Genomic DNA, 16,037 nt, shown 5'->3' with positions numbered 1-16,037 from the left:
AAGAAAAATGTTTTTCTTTTGGAATAAAAGAAAACATTCCTTCTCAATGAAATATGGTAATTCCTTAAAAAAGGGACTGCCTATTGATCACATTTAAATTTTACTTGTGCATTAGAATTCACTAAAGTTTACAAAATATTGACTGAATGTTTAATCCCACTCTTCATTTTAGGCAATTCAAATGATTATTCACACCATAAATTATGAGAGTTCTAGATTTTCCATACTGCCTTTAGAAGAATAGTTTTCACTTAGAAAACTGTTTGCCAGCTTCACAATTGGAAACACTTTGATCTGCAAATGTAACTCAGTTAAAGTGGGAGATTCCCCAAATGTCTACTATTTTTTACCTCTTTTGATAACAAGGATTTTATTATAAATAATTATTCCAGGTAAGATCTGTTCATTTTAACATCCTTTTCTCTTGTCACACACTTTCTCATGAGTCTTTCATTACACTATCAAAGGTACACCTTTCATATCTTACCAGTATTATTTTAGAGACTAAATCTTCTATTCCTGGCTTTTGCAACAAGGCCTGGTTGTCTTCAGATGTCAGATCTGAAAGATACAAAATTAAGGTTCACAATTAGGAGACTCAGGTCAATATATGTTGCAGCTAAGCAATTACTAAACATATTATTACATTTTTTAAAATTTTGATTTATTTACTTAATTATTTTTAGAGAGAGGAGAAGGCATGGAGAAAAAGGAGAGAAGCATCAATATGTGGCTGCCTCTCACACGCCCCCAACTGTGGACCTGGTCCAAAACCCACACATGTGCCATGACTGGGAATCAAACCAGCTACCCTTTGGTTCCCAGGCCAGCACTCAAAAATGCACCAGCCAGGGCTATATTAGTAGATTTTTGAGTACTTCAAAAGCATCAAGTGTTCAAAGCAAGACTAAGAATGGTACAACGAGAAAAGGTCTATCAAAAGGAACAGTTGTTTACCTTTGGCAATCATAATGATCAAATTCCCATTGCCACACAATGGCAATATTATCAGGAAACTCTCAATTCCCCCCACTTTTGACTCTACAGAGATGGAGGGTACAGTGTGTTCAAAGATCTTGCCATTTAACAACATATATGAAATATGTTTTTCTTTTTTGTGTGAAACAGTGCTAAAACCATGTCAATAAGTGGTGCATGCACTATATTGCATACTGGAGATGAATAATTGATCAAACATCACAGAAACCACGCATTAGACCAATATCAAGCATACAAAAAATATATGGAAAAGATTTAGGGATTTGTTTTACTTTTTCATTATAACACCAAAAATAAGTAAACAAAGTAAATGTAAACAAATGGGATCACACCAAACATGAAAACTCATGCACTTTTTTAAGAAAATACTCAGGGAGTCAAAATCACAGCCTGTGAAATATAGTAAATTTACATGAAGCCTGTATTTTATAAGTCTTTCATATTCAGAATATATAAAGAAGTTTTACAGAAAAACATGGTAAAACAACTAACACAATTTTAAAAACAGCCAAAGATATATGGTTAATTAATATAAAAAAACAGGAATACAGAATGGGGTGAGAAGATTCTTCAGTAAATGGTACAAGAATAACTGAACCAGTACAAAAAATAATATACTTCAACCATTTTCTTATGCCATGTAGCAAAACAAACTCAAAATGAATTAAAAACTAAAATGTAAGACCTAAATCCACGAAACAAAGAAATACTCATAAACTGTGCCATTGCTCTTACAAACCATTTTTTTATATATCTTGGTAGGCATAGCAAACAAGAAAAAAAGTTAAACAAGTGAGACTACAACAAAATAAATTTTTGCGTAGCAAAGTAAACCATCAAGAAAACAAACAAAAAAAAGACCAATCTACTGAACACAGGAAGATATCCACCAATGATGCTAAATGTATAAAATATACAAGGAACTCATACAACTTAACACCAAAAAACAAACATTCTGATGAAAGAATAGGCAGAAGACCTCAACATATATTTCTCTAAACAACACATAAAGATGGCCAATAGACTTATGAAAAGATGTTCAACATCATTCATTAGCACAGAAATGCAAATTGAGACCACACTGAAATAGCAGCACATATGTATCAGGATGGCAATTATCAATAAATTAGCAGGCCTAGCTGGTGTGGTACAGTGGATTGAGAGCCTGCCTGCAAACCAAAAGGATCGATTCCCAATTAGGGTACATGCCTATGTTATGGGCCTGGTCTCCAGTTGGGGACGTATTAGGGGCCACCAATGAACATATCTCTAACACATCAAGTTTTTCTTCCTCTTTCTCCTTCCCTTCCTCTGTCTCTAAAAATAAATACATGCAATCTTTAAAACAAAATTAACAAGAATTGGTAATGATGTGAAAAAATGAGAACCCCCATGCACTGTCAGTGAGATTATAAACAAATTGGTGCAGCACTATAGAAAACAAAATGGAGGGCCCTCAAAAATATACCAACAAGTACCATATAACACAGTAATTCCATTTATGGGGATTTATCTAAAGCATATGAGAAGACATATTCAAAATGGAATATACACCATTATATCCACCAGAATATACACCATTATATATAAAGGAGCATTATACATAAAAAAAGGAGCATTATATATAATGGAGCATTATATATAAAAAAAGGACCATTGGCATAATGGTACTGAAACTCTAGAATAAATATGAGATTTAATTTTAGTTGACACATAATATCAAAGAAATTATATCTCAATGTAAGCTTAATATAAGCTTCTCCTTAAAGCTATGACTCATTGTGTGCTTATTTAAAATTTTTAAAAAACTACAAATATAATATCCATGTTATTGAATATAAAACAAACAATTTTAGGTACCTCACACTTTCTCAAGGCCAATTCTTTACCAACTTTGTTTTTTAACCCAAAGTGTTATGATTTAAATTCTCATGTCTCAATCATTAAGGAAAAATACAAACAACAAACAAAAAAGTGATCCGCATCATGAGAAAAAACAGAAGCCACAAGACGGGGAAAAGTATTTGTAAAAGACAGTATGTACATACTATTGTACAAGACATAGAAAGATGTTTTCAAACTCAACAGTGACAAATAAATTACTGAAAAGGGACAAACAGCTTAACAGAAAGCATGCTAAAAATAAATATATAGATTAAAAATTAGTATTTGCAAGGAAACTCTACACCTTATATCACTGAGAAAATGCACATTAAAACAATGAAAGTTATACAAACAGCACATTCAAGCAACACTAAACCCCTACTAGGAAGGGAATCTAGAACGTTGACAACAGTAAATGCTGCTGTGGATGTGGAGCAACCCTAACTCTCTTTCATTGCTGGTGAAAATATACAATAGTACTGTCCCTTGGGAAGAGAGCTTGAGACCTCACAAAACTAAAAATAAAGGAGTGGGCAGGGTGGAACGGGGCAAAGGGGAAAAACTGGGCCAACAACAGTAAAATATATAATAAAATATTTTTTAAAATCCTTAACAGCCCTAGCTGGTACGACTCAGTAGATTGACCACAGTGCTATGAAACAAAAAGTTGACAGGCTAAGCCCTGGCTGGTGTAGCTCAATGGACTGAGCCTGCAAACCAAAGGGTCACTGGTTGGGTTCCCCCATTAGGGCTCATGCCTGGGGTGCAGGCCAGGTTCCCAGTGGAGGTCATGTGAGAGGCAACCACACACTGATGTTTCTCTCCCTCTCTTTCTCCCCCCGCTTCCCTTCGCTATAAAAATAAAGAAATAAAATCTTTTAAATAAATAAAAATAAAAAAGTCATTCACAGACCTTCTTCTCTGAAGTACCTGTACTGAGGTTAATGCACCTTTCCTATGGTTCTTTATGCCCATCCAAGAAACAAAAGTTTGCATCCTCCAGTGAAACACACACACACATACACACACACTATATCACTTCACAACAATAAAAATGACCAGATTCAGCCCTGGCTGGTGTAGCTCAGTGGATTGAGCCTGGGCCTGCAAACCAAAGGATTGAGGTTCAATTCCCAGTCAGGGCACATGCCTGGGTTGCAAGCCAGTTCCCAGCAGAGGACACATGAGAGGTAACCATACCTTGATATCTCTCTCCCTCTCTCCTTCCCTTCCCTTCCCTTCTAAAGACAAATAAATAAAATCTAAATAAATAAATAAATAAAAATCTCCAGATTCAAAGAAACAAATACCACCAAGTATTTCCAAAAATGTGAAAAAACTAGACAGTGTACATGATTGAATAAAAGATAAATTGATACAAACATTATGAAAAACAATAAAGAGTTTGACAAAAATTAAAATAAAATTGTTTCGTCATTCAGCTCTTCTACTCAGGGAATTTATCAAAAAGTATTAAAAGGTGGATTTGTAAGAGATGTGTACATACCTGTGTCCATTGTAGTATTCCTCACAAAAGCCTATATAGGGGAAACAACCCCCATGTTTACGGATAAATAAATTTTAAAAATTACTACATACATTAAGTACTGCTCCGCCAAGAAACAGAAAAAGACGTTACACCCGATACTATAAAGACAAACATTAAGGACTTTTTTAAGTGAAGCACACAAGTCACAAAAGACAGACACTATAGGATTCCACTTAGGTGAATGTCTTATGAAGTCAACATCATAAAAAAGAAAAAGGTAGTCACCTGGGCGTTGGTTTTCAGGCAAATGAGGAAGTGGATGTTTAATAGACACTGAGACTTGTCTGCAAGATGGAAATTTCAAATGATCACATGCACAACAAATTGAATATACTTAATACAATTGGACTATAGAGTTATATATGGTTAAGATGGTAAGATTTTTTTTCCTCACATAGGATTTTCAAAACATTTTATATACTTATATGTTTAGAGGGAGGGTACGGGAGGGAAGAAGAGAGGGAGAGAAACACCAGTGTGTGAGAGAAACAATGATTGGCTGCCTTTCTCGTACGTGCTCTAACCACGCACAGAATCTGAAATCCAGGCATGTTATGTGCCCTGATTAGGAATCTAACCAGCAATATCTGAATTTGCAGGACGTTGCCCAACCAACTGAGCCATACAGGTCAGGGTAGTTTTTATCAAAGTATACAATAAAATATAATATCTAAAAGGGATAGTTAAAACGTTACAAAATTACATCAATTGAGAAGTTTTTTCCTCTCACATAAATAGAACATAAATTCAGCTATGAAGAGATATAAGACTATTTCCAAAATTCATAGGATCAATCAACCACTGACCATTAACAGCACTCAGAAACAAGGTTAAGTCATGAACACTGCAGGGTAAAAACCACACAAACGTGCACATAATGTTAATGGCAACTGACATGTGGCTGATTCATATTTGAATCAAGTCCCACAATGTTAAGTGTACTAATTGAAGAATTATCATTCACATTCATAACATAGAAATGAAAATCAAAAATGCAGTCAACTAAATTAGGGGAACCAATCATAAAAAAGGAAACATGCTGGAACACCAGTGGGAATTGTGGCTGAGTAAGACTGATGGGTGCTGGAGTCCAAGTCTTTCTCTTAAAGAGCCCGCACATAGATTTACTGGGACACCCTCACTCTGAACTCCAGCTTTAGGACAGAAGCTTGAAAGGCACCAGGGATGTAACAGGAGAAACTGAATTGTCTAGCTTCAGGGCAAAGACAGGAAGGGCAGCTTTCTCCCACACAGCAGCCCTGGCAGAGGCAATTATTCCCTTGCTGAGCCTTTCCTACCATAGAGCTACCAACCAGTGCCATAACTGACTCTCCATCTACCTGGCTAACACTGTAGCCCTGTCCTGGTGACTCCATAAAACCTTACACCAATCACATTGACAGCCTACCCAAGATATGTCGAGTGGCTTTTCCATACAAATGGCTTCTTTTGCCTTGTGCTTCAGACCCTCCTTAATCTCAGAAACAAACCGCATCTGGCCTCTGCAAGCCCGGTACCTCTCACTCAGTGGCCGCACAGACAGCACTAGCTGCAGCTGGCTTTGAACTGTATCTCGGCCTCCAAATCCAACACAAGTAGGAACCATCTGCACGTCGCTCTATAACTGGTGCTGGGTGAAACTGGGCAGTTCCTAGGTGGTGGCTGACCTCACACCTGAAGAGAGGATCCAGAGCCAGTGCACCCAGTGAACCGCTTAGAACCATGTCAGACTGCAACCCTACCACTTCTACAAGTGACACATTCATGGGGCAGACTCAGAGAGCACCGAAGCCCCACTGAACATTTTCCTAAATATAAAGTGCCTAATAATTCTGTAGCTCACTTCTTGCCATATGAGTACATTTGAGCATGTTCTATCAGCATTTCTTTTAAAAAAAGCAGAAATCTGCCCAAGGTCTAATCAGAAAGTGAAAACACATCAAGGCACAGTCTCTCAGGCAGCAATGGACGGAACAAAAGAGAATGTTAAAATGACTGCGCAATGAACAAATCAGGTTAACAATAAAGACTTTTCTTGAACGATAATAAAAAAATGTGGAAAAAATTAAATTAAAATGTACTGGAAAAAAATAAAAGACTTTTCTACATGGTGGTCAATGTTCTAAGGCCACTTATAGCAGTGATTTATTGAAGAACTCTATACAGTAAGGAGACACATTAATCTATTCTAACAGAAATTGGAGACTACAAACTGGAAATTTTGTGTGTTAGTTCATACAAAGCAAAACAACATTGTGAAGTGAAATAGAGAATCAGATTGTCTCATTTGGGGGAGATGCATTGTGTTGCGATGAACTCACTGAGTCTAAAGATTGTAGGATCTTCTTTGAAGCCTCCACAGGGTTAGAAATTATAAACCAGAAAACATGACACCTGTCCCCAGGGTTCCTGGGATTTCTGCAACAAATTCCAGGATCTCAACCACTTCCTTCATATACTCCGTTCATGAGATAAAAACAAAACTTAAAAAATAACACTTAACTTACAATTTTTCAGCAATGTGCACAGATTTTCTTGGGTCCCCAACACAATGAAAGAGGAGCCAGACCATGGTGGCCCTCAGAGTCAAAGGGGAGGACTCTGGCCCCAATTCCTAATAGGATGACAGAGGTCACTGGAGTAGAACCAGAATCCCAAGATAATATGGGAGCAAGGGACATGATGGAGAACAGCTGGCCCTCTATGACAGCAACATAAATAAACCTGGGCTTTTCAAAGTTCTTTCTGTTGAAACACAACTTCCCAAATCACACCTTAAAGTCTGCCTTCCTCTGTGACCTTTGGGCCTCTCACCTGTGTCATCTGCTTCCCCATTCCCTCCTACCTGGGTAGGTGGATATTGACTTTTTTCTGCACATGTCCCAGAGTTCCTTAATTTCTTCCACAATAGTGACCAGGACTGGCTGAGGGAAGACACAACCTGTTTATAAAAGAAACATTAGTTTTGATGGAGATTCTCCCATTTATAATCCAGTTAGTGCTCACTTAAGACTGGTAGAATAATAATAAACTTCAGTTTCTCCCTTGAATGCAAGAATCTAAAAGGCTACCATATAAAGCGTTAAGTCCCCCAAAGACCTTAAATTAATAAAGAAAAGGAAACCCTGCAGGTGGAAGGTCTCTGAAAGGAAGTCATCCTCACCCAGGGAGACCAGGGTCCTGTAATTCTCCAACATCACATCCACGTACAATTTCCGCTGAGCTGGGTCCAGACATTCCCACTCCTCTTGAGAGAAATCTATTGACACATCCCTCAAGGTAAACAGTACCTAAAAAATAAAGACACATTTACCAAGGGGCCGCCAAGAGTTAATCATGTAACCCAGACTGAAAAGTGTTAGAAGTAGTTTTAACCTAGAGTATACTGAATTATCTAGCAAGATCATTTTGACCCAGTAATATTCTCTAATGTATTTTCTAACACAGATAATTGAGACTGACACATGTCCACCAATCCACTGCAGAGACTTTACTTTTCAGAAAAATAACCTTTAAAAATGAAGGGATAGCCCCAGCTGGGGTGGCTCAGTGGATTGAGTGCCAGCCTGTGAACCAAAAGTCTGCTGGTTCGATTCCTGGCAATGGCACATGACTGGGTGGAGGGACAGGTCCCGGGATGGGAGCATGTGAGAGGCAACTGATGTTCCTCTCACATATCCATATTTCTCTCCCTCTCTTTTTCCCTCCCTTCCCTTCTCTCTCTAAAAAAAAAATGAAATCTTTAAAATGAAGGAATAGATATAGGCATATGGATTGTTGAGTGTGGTACTTGTATCATTTATGATCAATTGTGTACATTTCTCAGCAGGAAAAGACATGGTGAGTTCAAAGTATAAGTACTCCTTCACGTTTACTTCACCCAACAAAGAACTGCAGTTTTGTAAAAATGCAGATTCTGATTCAGAAGTTCTGGGATGGGGCCTGTGTTTTCACATCTTTAACCACCTTACTTTTCCCTAGTGAGATCAATGTCTCACAAGCCATACTTCAGAATAGCACAAAAAAGAAGACACAGAAAATAATTCATACATGACTTTGAGTTGACGGACTTTTATAAAATTTACATTTCTGAAGGAATAACAAAAATATCAGCCACATATTATTTGAAAAATTAGTGAAAGTAAACTTAGAACAATATTATTCTTCCTGTAAGAGTATTTTCTGAACCATACAGTAAAACATACCTCTTACGGTTTACTCCAAACTTTACCTAAAATGTTTTTCAAAGAAATAAACACGCAAAGACATATAAAGAGACCTCATGGATATTCATTAGAGTTTCTGTAACTGAGAAGAACAGAAACACTTTAAGAGTAAGAAGACTAAATATAAATATGTCAACTGTTAACATTTACTCACACAGACATATATATATGGAAACTAGGTAGAAATAAAAAGTTATACAAAGCACAATTTTCACAATTTTCATGACAATGAAATTAAAATTGTTTTGCGATTCTCTATATCTCATAAGTCTTTTTGTTACCTTTTAAAAAAGGAATAATGCACATAATGATAAAAACTAAATCAAAGCTAGTGTTTTTTAGTCTCTTATTACCTTTAAAATTTTTGTGTACCATAAGGGAACAGTTATAGAAATTTTCTATGATTTTATTTTTTTATTTTCACAGAGAAGGGAAGGAAAGGAGTATGAGAGGGAGAGAAATATCAACATGTGGTTGGCTCTCGAGTGCCCTATACTGGGGACCTGGCCCGCCAAGCAGGTACATGCCCTGACTGGGAATGGAACCAGCAACCCTTTGGTTCACAGCCTATGCTAAATCCATGGAACTACACCAGCCAGGGCATATTGTAGAAATTTAACAAAATGCAACATACATTAATATGAGTCTTGTAAACCTTCTTGAAAATACAGAAAGTTATAATGGACATATCTGTGACATGAGCATGGAATAGAATGAAAATTTACAGGTGAAAGGCCTGATTGATTCAATCCTTCATATCAAAAGCCAATGATCTCTAGGAAATGAAGAAAGGGCCTTCATTTTTCAAAGCAAACAAAAACTAAGAGAGGGTTGTTTCCACATGCAATATGATGGCTTTTCTCAAATCTCTCAGTAATTCCTTGTTAGACCCTTGTTAATGATGGAGGAAAGCTATTAACTATATAGTAAAGAGACCACTAAAGCCAAATGAGTATCAGATGACTTAAGCACACACAAGAACAGAGCATCCATGCTGTGACATCACAGAAAAAAACAAACAAAACAAAACAAATCATTGCCGTAGCTGGTGTGGCTCAGTGGATTGAGCACCAGCCTGCAAACCCAAAGGTGGCTGGTTCAATTCCCCTTCAGCGAACAGGGTAGGATTGTGGGCCAGATAAGGGTGTTCCTCTCCCTTTTTTTCCTCCCTTCCTTCACCTATCTCTAAAGTATTTTTTTACAAACTTTGAAAAAAGCAAGCCTGCAAACCAAAGGGTCACCAGTTTGACACCCCTGTCAGGGCATATGCCTGGCTTATAGGCCAGGTCCCCAGTAGGGGGCACATGAGAGGCAACCACACATAGATTGTTTCTTCCCATCTCTTTCTCCCTCCCATTCCCTCTCTAAAAATAAATAAATTCTTTCTAAAAAAATTTTTAAAAGTAAATAAATTATGATAAAGTGTTCATAAATAAACATTAATGTTTGCAAATGTCAATGCACATGTACATCCCATGTACTGAACACAAATACTGTAGTGCATTTAAATAGCAAGACTTTTGCACCAAATCAGTGAGTCTTTTCTATCAAGTCTCCTTTGTCAGAACTTTCTGAGCTATCCTGACCAGTAAAATGAGCATTTCTTATCCTTGTCTACAGAGCTGATGCTGCAGCCACATGAACCTAAAACCTACATTTTCCTTCTTCATTAATACCTGAGCCTCTGACACCCATCAAACAAGGCTACTGTGTTGAGTGGTTTCCCAGGTGGATCCATGATAAAGGGGATGTTTTTAGTACTTGAAGGTCATTAATTAAAAGCAGAATTCTTCATGGCATTGGGGAGCCTGGATATACATAATAAATAGAAGGCTCTGGGACAAAGGGAACAGGTATATAAGCTGCTGACCTTGACAATCACAAGAAAGGAAAAAAAATAAGCAGACAAAAACAACCTCAGTAGATAAGAACATCAGAAGCAGAGAAATAAATGTTACAGGTTCTAAACCCACTGATGTTAGGCAGAAAAGCATACATAACCTTTGACATAGTACACATCATTTACCTGAGAAGCAGCCATGTTGTCCTGGTCTTGCTCCTGCTCCTGCTCTGGGTTGTTTTCTCAGGTGATGATCTGCTGGAGTCAGGTCTGCATTTTGAGAATGTGAATTCAAAGGTTTCCACACAGCCCTGTAATCTGCTTCCAGCACACCCACAAGCAAAAAGAACTGCAAATGCTGGAAAGGTCCCCTACCCTTGTCCTTTGTAACAGGAGAATCAGGAATAGTAAACTTTTACACGAACTCCACACTGGCAATTTTTCTCTTCTTTTCAGGTGCTCCTTTCCCCCACAGATGTCCACAAATTCATACAGCAATGAGAACGAGCACTGCTCTCCTCAACCGCAAACCCAGGAAAGCACTCTGTTGCCTCTCCTGAGCAAAGTGTGCTCCCAGCTTTACAAAGGCATGCCGTCATACCTTTGTCTTTTCTTTCTGCTAAGATCCAAGGGCCCTTCTTTTTTGAAAGATTTATTTTCAGAGAAAGAGAAACATCCAATGTGTGGTTGCCTCTTGGGCGCCCCTAACTGGGGATCTGGCCCTCAGACATGTGCCCTGACTGAGAATCAAACCTGTGACCCTTTGGTTCCCAAGCCAGCACTCAATCTACTGAGCGACACCAGCCAGGGCCCTTTTTTTCCCAATGTTTTTATTTTAACACAATCTTGCTGATAGAATAGTTAAAGAATAGTAAATAAACTTTTTCCTAAATTATTTGATAGCATACTCCCATTATGTCCCTGGGAATTTCAGTATGCATTTCTTTCCTTCTTTCTTTTTTTTAAGATTTTATTTATTTATCTTTAGAGAGGAAGGGAAGGAGAAAGAGTGGGAGAGAAATATCAATGTATGGTTGCCTCTCGCGAGTCCCCTGCTGGGAACTGGCCTGCAACCCAGGCATGTGCCCTGACTGGGAATCAAACCGCAATCATGTGGTTCGCAGGCCCATGCTCAATCCACTGAGCTACACCAGCCAGGTCTTTCTTTTTTTTTTAAAGATTTTATTTATTCATTTTTAGAGACAGGGGACAGGAGGGAGAAAGAGAGTGAAAGAAACATCACTGTGTGGTTGCCTCTCATGCACCCTACTGGGGACCTGGACAACTGGGGCACGTGCCCTGACTGGGAATGGAACCAGCAAATCTTTGGTTTCACAGGCTGGCACTCAATCCACTGACCACACCAGCCAGAGTCCAAGGGACCTTCTTTTGAGTCTGTCTATTGTTTCCACTTCTTCTGGACAGAGTATGTTTAAATAAAATTATTCTTATTAAAAAAAATATGACCCATGTGAGTGAATCAGTTTTTGTAGCATCACCCCATATACCAAAACTTTGTACCTTGATTTCTGGTCAGGGTAAGGGTTCTATACCCCTCAGTGCCTGTGTAGGAGGCAGCTTATCCACACATCTCTTTCACATAGATGTTTCTCTCACTCTCTCTTTTCCTCTGTCTCTATAATCAACAACCATATCCATGAATGAGAATTTTTTTAATCAATTATTTATTTATTTGTTTGTTTATTTATTTATTTTAGAGAGAAGGGGAGGGAAGGAGAAAGAGAGAGAGAAACATCAATGTGTGTTTGCCTCCCACATACCCCAACAAAGAACTTGGCCTGGAACCCAGGCATGTGCCCCGTCTGGGATTCAATCTGGCAACCCTTTGGTTGGCAGGATGGCACTCAACCACACCAGCCAGGGCTGAATGAGGATTTTTTTTTAATGCATCCCAAAGCACTCCTGCAAATTCCTGGGATCACCTTAGCATGACCCAGAGCACCTCAATAAACAATGATGCTTTACCCAGACAGTTGTCCAACTCTGTCTAAGATGACACAGCTGATGTCATTTCTCAAACTTCTCAGGTGACATAATAGTAACCTGAAGGGAAACACTTTAGCTTAAATACCCATGCAGACCCCTAGGGAATAAGGGCCCCACTCTTCGTTATTATTCTGTAGATCTATCTGCAGTGGGGCTGATGAAATGTCCTATTTATCTAGTTCCCTCCTGGTGCCTGCACTGCTCCCCAAGAGCTGTTTTCTATAGCACTAGTCCAGAGATAACAGACCTAGCACACCTCAGACCTCTGGGTACTGTTAGGACTTGGGGCAGAAACTTCTAAAATGACAAGCTTCCAAGGAAAAATGTTTTCTTATTTTGTAAGAAATTACAAAGACTTAGTTTAGAAACATAAAATGATAAATGCAAGATATGATGCTGAAAACTTTAAAAAATATTTGATTGAAAATATGTTCATCAACACAATGAATAGATGGGTTTTCCAGAAACCATGTTTCAGATCAATCCTTCAGTATTTTCAGAGAACAGACAAGAAGAACTTGAGAGAAACAGCTCCTTTGTGGCTCACAGTCACTAATTTAATGAATCACATAAAGGGAAGAAAAAAGCTGCTGAATATCAATTGAAAGTTGAAGCTACTTCTGACTATAGTAAGATTAGAGGCATCTTTAACAAGTACACAATGAAACAGCCTGATATAATAAAGAGTAGAAAGGATGCAGGACTCAGAATTTAAATTATACACAGTATGTTCAAAAGGAAAACTATCTGGAATTATTTTAATTAATTTACATTTGGAGAGAGGGGAAGGGAGGGAGAGAGGAAGAGAAACATAAATGTGCAAGAGATTCAGTTGCCTCTCACAAACTCCCAAGAGGCAACCTGGCCAGCTACCCCAACTTGGCCAGCTACCCAGGCAATAGAACTGGGAATAGAATCGGCAAATTTTCAGTTCACAGGCTGGCACTCAATCCACTGAGCCACACTAGCCAAAGGTAGAAGTATTTTTTAAAGTAATGACTTCTAAGATCAAAGTCTTGCTCTGACTGGCATGGCTCAGTCAATTTAGCATCCTCCTGAAAAGTTAAAGGTCACTGGTTCAATTTCTGGTCATGGCATGTGCCTGGGTTACAGTCTGGATCCCCACCTGAGGGCTTGCAAAAAGAAAATGATTGATGTTGCTCTCAGACATCAATGTTTCTCTGTCTCCTTCTCCCTCCGTTGAAAAGAAGAATAAATAAAATATTAAATAAAAAGAGAGAGATCAACAATGCTTATTTTAAAAGTTAAAGACTATTCACAGAAGAGATATTCAACAAACTAAGATTTTTCTCTATATGTTTTTGAAAAATAAATTCAGCCCTGCCTGGTGTGGCTCAGTGGATTGTGTGTTGGCCTGCAAAAAGAAAGGGTCAGGTCGTTGGTTCCATTCCCACTCAAGGCACATGCCTGGGTTGCAGGCCAGGTCCCCAGTTGAGGGTGTGTGAGAGGCAACCACACACTGATGTTTCTCTCCCTTTCACCCTCCCTTCCCCCTCCCTAAAAATAAATAAATAAATAAATAAATAATCTTTTTTTAAAATTAATTAAGTGCTTAATTAATTCAGCACTGCCTGGTTTGACTCAGTAGACTGACCGCCTGCCTGGAAACCAAAAGGTCAAAGGCTGGATTCCCAGTCAGGGCACAGGCCTGCGTTGAATGCCAGGTCCCATGTTGGGGGAGTACCAGAGGCAACCTATGGATGTTTCTCTACCACATTGATGTTTCTCTTTCCTCCTCCCTTCCCCTCTCTCTAAAAATAAATAAAAATAAATAGATTCAATGTAAGAGTTAGAAGGAAAAATGCAAATACAATGGAGACAGAGAAAAAGAACCAATGGATTTAATATCACTGGAAAAAGCATCATGTGGTAACAGACTCAGTTACTTCACATCCCAGGTTACCTCCCTGTTGCCATTCCAGGACAGGAAAAGGGAGCCATGACTGGCAGACAAGTCTTGGACCTCTGAGTGAATAAAAGTTGCACATGCAAGCAACTCATTATAAAATTCACAATCCTTATAAATCAGAGATTTGTAATTCTAAGTCAAATGTTCTTAAGGGAAACAATTCAGGAAATGTTAAATATTAACAGATTGTAAAACCATAAGCTGACATCTCACAATTTAATCATCCACATCCAGGTTCACTTTGGTCCTGCTACGCTGTACTTCTGTGCCTGGATCGGCTTCTGCCTCTTCCCTCCTTCTTTGCACTTTCATCCTTTCCTGTGTTTCCCCTTCCCTGCTTTTTCTCCTCTTTTCTCTATTTCTGTCCCTACACATGTTCCGCGAAGCAAGAGAAACCTATTTCATCTTCACTTGCTCTTTCTCCCAGATCTGATTGTTCCCATCTCCACACTCATCCCCACCCCACCCCACCTGCGCCATAGCTGTGTCCCCTCTGCGGCCCTTGTCTTCCCTGTCACCCCCACAGCTGGCTGACTTCAGTGCTATTTCTCCCTCTGATCGGTCTCCCCAACCCCCCTTTCTGTCCCTGCTCTCTCCCCCTCGACTCTCCTCAGAACTACTCCCTCCGTCTGAAGCGTCTACCCCTTTACTACTCCCACGTCTGCTCGCAGGCCCCTCTCCCCGTCAGCTCCCCTAGTCTCTCTGGGGCTCCCCCGTATCCTCGGCATTTCTCCCCTGTCTTCCTCTTCCGACTCCTTTCCCCACTTACCCTTTCACTCCTACGTCCCTCCCACCTCCCCCGCGCTGACGTCCCCTACGGTTCCTCTTGGACCTTTTCTCCCCCTCGCGTGCCCGTCTCTCTCATTCGACCTCCGGATCCGCTCACAGCCTCATTCTGCAGCTTCCCCAGCCGCTCCTTCACTGTCACCGCTTCCACAAAGCCCCTCCCCGCGTGGGGCTGATTTCCCCACCTCAGACCCACCCTATGGGAAGTGTGCTGTCCTAGAATTCGGGCCTCTTATTTAATGGGGAGGAGGAGGCCTCAGGTGGGGCGGACGCAGATGCCCAAGTCGGGATGCAACCAGCCTTGAGCGAGGAGGTTGGGAGAGGGGCACAAACGGACGCGGAGTGTCTACTGGTCTCTCAGGGTCCCTGGACTCACCGCCGTACACTCCCCCGCCGTAGTCTTTGGTAGGGGTTTCAACGTCCGTAGTGATCCTCAGCCTTTTCCTGCTTAGGAATGAGGACTTGGAGAAGTTTCAACCGGGTAAACCAAACCACTTAAGTAACCAAGAAGAGACCTCTATTTCTCCAGTTAGTAGTAGCCGTCTGTCAGAGACTGCGCATGCTCCTAACACTTTCCGTGGATGGGCGGGGCAAAGCCGCAGATGAGCGATTTGACACTGAGGGGTAGGGGGGCGGGGCGGGGGGCGGGGCACGCTCGGGCGTCCACAGCGCGTGGCTGTGACGAGCCGAGAAATACAGGGGAGGGGCTAATGAAGTGGCTTGGCCTGGGCGCCATTCCACCTGTCTCCTATAGGCTTTCCTTAGTCATCCCTTTTAATTAGCCACATAATTATCCCTAGTATTTGTAAGATTTCG

At 39.9% G+C, this 16,037-nt stretch overlaps 1 protein-coding gene across 1 annotated transcript in view; it reads right to left on the bottom strand.

Moving 5' to 3' along the window:
- Positions 1–15,761, bottom strand: part of LOC119041651 (zinc finger protein 11-like) — a 75,337-nt gene extending 59,576 nt beyond the window's left edge. Inside the window, 5 exon segments of the mRNA XM_053662579.1 lie at positions 488–561; positions 7,278–7,373; positions 7,596–7,722; positions 10,685–10,768; positions 15,598–15,761. Coding sequence (XP_053518554.1) covers positions 488–561; positions 7,278–7,373; positions 7,596–7,722; positions 10,685–10,699 — 312 coding nt within the window. The 5' untranslated portion in view covers positions 10,700–10,768; positions 15,598–15,761.
- Positions 15,762–16,037: the final 276 nt, after the last annotated feature.

The sequence above is a fragment of the Artibeus jamaicensis genome, unplaced genomic scaffold (assembly GCF_021234435.1).
Source record: "Artibeus jamaicensis isolate MK-2021 breed Jamaican fruit bat unplaced genomic scaffold, CSHL_Jam_final contig_2566, whole genome shotgun sequence".
Classification (NCBI taxonomy): domain Eukaryota; kingdom Metazoa; phylum Chordata; class Mammalia; order Chiroptera; family Phyllostomidae; genus Artibeus; species Artibeus jamaicensis.
Note: the sequence above shows the minus strand (reverse complement) of the source record. Positions and strands in the feature narration are given on the sequence as shown.